The 6,130-nt window shown below is 36.9% G+C and overlaps 1 protein-coding gene across 1 annotated transcript; it reads left to right on the top strand.

Annotated features, from left to right (window-relative positions):
* Positions 1 to 2,793: 2,793 nt before the first annotated feature.
* LOC104980531 (olfactory receptor 491-like) lies at positions 2,794 to 3,726 on the top strand. Its single transcript, XM_010829285.1, has one exon. It carries the CDS (start codon positions 2,794 to 2,796, stop codon positions 3,724 to 3,726), a length of 933 nt encoding a protein of 310 aa, XP_010827587.1.
* The last annotated feature ends 2,404 nt before the right edge of the window (positions 3,727 to 6,130 follow it).

Genomic DNA, 6,130 nt, shown 5'->3' with positions numbered 1-6,130 from the left:
ATAAATATATTTTTCACGATAGAGCTAACACTTGTGGTGATTAGCTTTCCTGTCACTAGAGTAATTTAGATGCACTTAATGAAGACTATTCAAAACACAGTTTTTAATGAGCTGTAGGTTCTCAACCATTGATTCATTATATTTCACAATTCATTCTGTCAAAGAACTAAGCCCCACTATTGTAAAGATTAAATGCTTTCTCATTCTAAAGTAAGATATTTTAAAATTTTAAGATAAGACATTCAAAGATACTTTGGTGCATATATTATTATTTGTGTCAAATATTCCAAACCTTAAGAACTGAAATAATGTCATTAGCAGAAAAATGTCTTTCTTTGAAAATCAGAACCAAAAATAGTGGAAATTTTCAATGTCATGTTAGCATGGCTATTAAAACCAAGGAGCATACATAGCGAGACACATTTAGAAAAGTGGTTAGAAATAGGTTATAAAGCTCCATGAATACCATATTAAACAGTTTGAAATATAGTATATCCAGTATTTCAGTTATGAATAGTACTTGGGAAATCAAGAAATATATTATTGATAATGCTAAGTAAAAATGTAAATTACTGTTGTTTAGTCACTAAGTCGTGTCTGACTCTTTCGCAACTCCATGGACTGAAGCCCACCAGGCTCCTCTGTCCATGGGATTTCCCAGGCAAGACTACTGAAGTGGATTGCCATTTCCTTCTCCAGGGGATCTTCCCAACTCAGGGATTGAACTCCTGCCTCCTACATTGGCAGGTGGATTCTTTACCACTGAACCACCAGGGAAACCCCAAAATGTAAATTATAAAATGTAATATATAATATGATTACAAATATGTAAATACTACTTGCAAATGCTACAAAATTAAATTGAAATGGATTGTGAGGCACAATTAGAATTAAGGATTTGTAGGTGAGTCTTTCTACAGTTAGCTAATTGTATTAAAAAATTAAAAGAAAATGCAAACAAAAAAATTTGTAAAACTGTAGAAATTACCAGAAGAGATTGATATTTTGCTGAAGAAAAGATGTGCATAAGTGAAATGTTCAGATCACTAAAATGAATTTCAAGTAACTTTTTAAATTTTATAATACTTTAAATATATACTATTTTCTTATTCTGATAAATACAACTTTCTTTTCCAACTTTCACTGAACCTTTAGTATGCCCTGAAACTATTGCCTTGGATTGAAGTATTTCTCCATCTTCCCTTTTAAATTATCATTAACTCCTCTTTCTCAGGACTGCTTTAAGACATAGGAACTTAGCCTTTGTCACAACATAATGGCAAAACATGAACAGGGTACTAAACTCTTTAGTGAAAATGCAGCCAAATACTCAACAAAACAATGAACACAGTTTAGGACATTGGTTTATCACAAATCATGGGGATGCACTTATCTTAATGGACAGTGTGTATTTCCTTTGAATTATGGATTAAGAAAAATGTCTAGGAATGGGATTATTTTTTAAATTTTATTATATTTTGTAATGCTGTCCTCCCAATTCTATATCCAATTTGTAAGATTACTAGTTCTGATAGTAAAAAATTTGTAAACAGTTAAATGTCCAAATTTACTGGATGATTAATTAAATTAAGGTCTAGTTACTCAATGCACTATCATCTCAAAAATGATGTTTGAAGAATAATAATGTGATCAAATTTTATACTGAAATGCCAAGTAAAAATAGCAGTATTGAACTTTTATCTGCAATGTTATAAAAGCTCAATTAAAATGCATCCAAAGGGAAAAATGCCTGGAAATAAATTACCAAATTTATAATAGTTGACTTGTGTGACTGTATTTGAAAGCTACGTTTCTTTTGAATTTTCAAGTGTTTTTCACATACATGATTACATAATTATTATTTAGAAACACACAAGCCATTACTTATACCATTATTACAGACTTTCAATACACTAACAATATCTTCACTGTTATCTCTATAAGACCTTATCCACAAGACCTGGTTTCTCTGGACAGGGAAACTACATTCTTCTCTGGCTTCCTATAGTACATTCACTATACTAATCATGCATTCATTTATTTAACAAGTCTTTCTTCAGGACATTTTGTTCCCAAGCTCTAGTTACTTGTAATACTGAGATAAAATACACACTGTTGTTGAGGAGAATGTGTATAAACTGGGGATAGTGAAATTTGAACATGCAAACAACAACAAAAGTCACAACCTAGTATAAATGATGGCAATTGTTTACATTTCAGGGTCTCAACTACAGTAGGGAGCCTAGCAGTGAAATTGTGGAGATGAGTAAATAAAATTGGGAACTAAATTGTAGATAGAATCAATAGGATTTTATTAGATGTGGTGCAAAGAGAGACAAAAGGTAAGATTGGGTAGATTATGGTGTCATTCTACAGACATAACGCGTAGGAAGAGCGGTCCAAGGAAGGATGAGTTTGGTTTGGAGGAGGCTGAGTTTCAGGTATTAATTGGATTTCCAACTGGAGACTTCTAAAGAACAACTGAAACATAGATCTGGAATTCGGGAGAGAGATCCTTGTAGGCGTCAAGATTGGAGAGGTGTTTTAAAATAATTAATAATAAAAAAAAAAAGAACATAATTGAGATCCTGGAAAGTGAGGTTGAACCCTTCTCCTTTTATGCAAAGAGGAAACACACACACAAATCCTGTAAAGCACTATATTTACAGGCAGCGCAGAAGAGGAAATCACTGTGAATGAGTCTGTGGAATAAGCAAAGAGAACTGAAAATGTGTAGAATGAGTGCATAAAAGAAATGAACATTTCCCTCAACAGGAACAATTCCCAGAGGACATGGAGGCTGGAAACCACACCAGCATGACGGAGTTCATCCTTTTGGGGTTAACAGAGGATCCTACACTTTGTGGCATCTTCTTTGTGCTATTTCTAGGCATATATGTTATTATTTTAATGGGCAATATCACCATAATTATTTTAATAGCAAGTTGTTCCCAACTTCACTCCCCTATGTACCTTTTCCTTGGCCATTTGGCTTTTGTTGACATCGGTTGTTCTACATCTGTCACACCTATGATGATTATAGGATTTCTTAGACATAGACTAGCCCTCCCAGTTGCTGGCTGTGAAGCCCAGCTCTGTTCTATGGTGATGTTTGGGTCAACTGATTGCTTCCTGCTGGCTGTCATGGCCTATGACCGCTGTGTGGCCATCTGCTTGCCCCTTTTCTATTCCACCCGTATGTGCCCCAGAGTGTGTGTCCTCTTGGTGGGGGGTTCCTATCTCGGTGGGTGTGTCAATGCTTGGACATTTGGTAGTTGTTTATTGACTCTGTCTTTCTGTGGACCAAATCAGATAGATCACTTTTTCTGTGATTTCTCCCCTTTGTTGAAACTTTCCTGCTCAGATGTCTCCACTATTGAAATTATCCCTTCCATCTCTTCTGGATCTATCCTTGTGATCACAGTGTTTGTCATATCTCTCTCTTACATCTGCATCCTCAACACCATCCTGAAGATGCACTCCACTGAAGGGAGACACAAGGCCTTCTCCACCTGCACCTCTCACCTCACCGCGGTCACTCTCTACTATGGAACAATTACCTTCATTTATGTGATGCCCAAATCCAGCTACTCAACTGAGCAGAACAGAGTAGTGTCTGTGTTCTACACAGTGGTGATCCCCATGTTGAACCCCCTCATCTACAGTCTAAGGAACAGAGATGTAAAGGAGGCCCTGAGAAAGGCAATGGTCAGAATATATTCTTAGGATCCATTCTTAACATTTCAGGTGACCTATAAAATTTTTTGTTTACCAATATCACACTTCAGTTCAGTTCAGTTCAGTTCAGCCCCTCAGTTGTGTCCGACTCTTTGCAACCCCATGAGTTGCAGCACGCCAGGCCTCCCTGTCCATCACCAACTCCCGGAGTTCACTCAAACTCACGTCCATCAAGTCAGTGATGCCATCCAGCCATCTCATCCTCTGTTGTCCCCTTCTTCTCCCACCTTCAATCTTTCCCAGCACCGGGGTCTTTTCCAATGAGTCAGTTCTTTACAGGAGGTGGCCAAAGTATTGGAGTTTCAGCTTTAGCATCATTCCTTCCAAAGAACACCCAGGGCTGATCTCCTTCAGAATGGACTGGTTGGATCTCCTTGCAGTCCAAGGGGCTTTCAAGAGTCTTCTCCAACACCACAGTTCAAAAGCATCAGTTCTTTGGCGCTCAGCTTTCTTCACAGTCCAACTCTCACATCCATACATGACCACTGGAAAAACCATAACCTTGACCAGACAGACCTTTGTTGGCAAAGTAATGTCTCTGCTTTTCAATATGCTATCTAGTTTGGTCATAACCTTCCCTCCAAGGAGTAAGCGTCTTTTAATTTCATGGATGCAGTCACCATCTGCAGTGATTTTGGAGCCCAGAAAAATAAAGTCTGACACTGTTTCCACTGTTTCCCCTATCTATTTCCCATGAAGTGATGGGACCAGATGCCATGATGTTAGTTTTCTGAATGTTGAGCTTTAAGCCAACTTTTTCACTCTCCACTTTCACTTTCATCAAGACGCTTTTTAGTTCCTCTTCACTTTCTGCCATAAGAGTGGTGTCATCTGCATATCTGAGGTTATTGATATTAGGACCTACCAAATATAGCTTAACTAATTGTTTCAATTAAAGTCATACTTCTTTCATTTTATGTATTTGTACACCAAATGGGAGATGTCTTGAAGTCAACAACAATAGCAGCAATATTTGTCACTGGTATTAATACTTGTAGATGCCTTTGCTCCTTTAATTTTTGTAGCAAACAATAATAACTTGCACTTTCTATGTGCCAACCCTGTTCTAAGCATATTATGTATATTAGCTGGTTTGTTCCTCACAAAAATCATATGAGGTAGTACTTACTACTTTTATTTTACAAATGAATCATGTACAGAGTAGAATGCCCCCAAGTCATGCAGCTAGGAAGTTGTGGGACTAGTCTTTGATTGTAGAAAGTCTGGCTGCAAACCTACAATATTTCCCATTTGATTTTCATAGCAATCTCATGATGCTGGTATTATAAATACTTCAATTTACAGATGAGAATGTTGAGTCTTAAAGAGATCCATAGTTTGTTCTGGAGACAAGTCCTCCATGCACTTGACCTACACTATAAGCCACAATCAGTCCAAAGACTTGAGCACTGTTATTGATTTAGAAGACTTGAGCAAGGTAATCAAGCCTAAGCTGTTACTTTGCATCTAAATTCATTTTCCTTTTCCAATATACTTTGAAAACTCTGAGTCCATTTCTTTTCCAATTAAATTTTATAATGTTTATCAATTTCTACAAAACATTAACATTTTTATGCCTGTGTAATGAATCTATAGATCATTTTAAGGGAGAAATGACATCTTAACTTTTGATGTTATTGTAAACAACACTAACTTTGAATTTTAATTTACCTTAATTTTTAACTCTTTTAGTCCTACCAGACAGTTGATTTTTGTATATGGACCTTTTAAATACTGCTCCTTTTTGAAATATTTAAAAATTTTTCTAGGGTCATTTGCAGATGAACACTTATTTCTTCCCTTAAATCTTTTAGGTCTTTTTGCATTTTTATTATTTACTGTATTTTTTGTTGGAATATAATTGGCAAATCAGACCATATATTCTAGGTGTACAATGCATTGATTTACTGCATTTGCTGCTGCTGCTGCTAAGTCACTTCAGTCATGTCCGACTCTGTGTGACCCCATAGACGGCAGCCCACCAGGCTCTCCTGTCCTGGGATTCTCCAGGCTAGAACACTGGAGTGGGTTGCCATTTCCTTCTCCAATGCATGAAAGTGAAAAGTGAAAGTGAAGTCGATCAGTCGTGTCTGACTCCTAGCGACCCCATGGACTGCAGCCCACCAGGCTCCTCCGTCCATGGGATTTTTCAGGCAAGAGTACCGGAGTGGGGTGCCATCGCCTTCTCCGTTACTGCATTTACATATTGCAATATGATTTCTACCCAAGCATAGCTAAAACTTCTATCACCTCACATAATTATCATTTATTTTATGTGGTGAGAAAACCTAAGATCTAGAGTCTTAGCAACTTTGAAGTTTGTAATGCAGAATTGTTAACAATCAATACGGTACTGTGCATTAGCTCTGCAGGATTTAGTACTATGTACCTG

The sequence above is a fragment of the Bison bison genome, unplaced genomic scaffold (genome assembly GCF_000754665.1).
Source record: "Bison bison bison isolate TAMUID 2011002044 unplaced genomic scaffold, Bison_UMD1.0 scf7180017864503, whole genome shotgun sequence".
NCBI classification, from domain to species: Eukaryota; Metazoa; Chordata; class Mammalia; order Artiodactyla; family Bovidae; genus Bison; species Bison bison.
The sequence above is the reverse complement of the archived record's forward strand: the minus strand, read 5'-3'. Positions and strand labels throughout refer to the sequence as shown.

Excerpts from the sequence above, each read along its gene's own strand:
- LOC104980531 (XM_010829285.1), top strand. The coding sequence starts at position 2,794 with ATGGAGGCTGGAAACCACACCAGCATGACGGAGTTCATCCTTTTGGGG.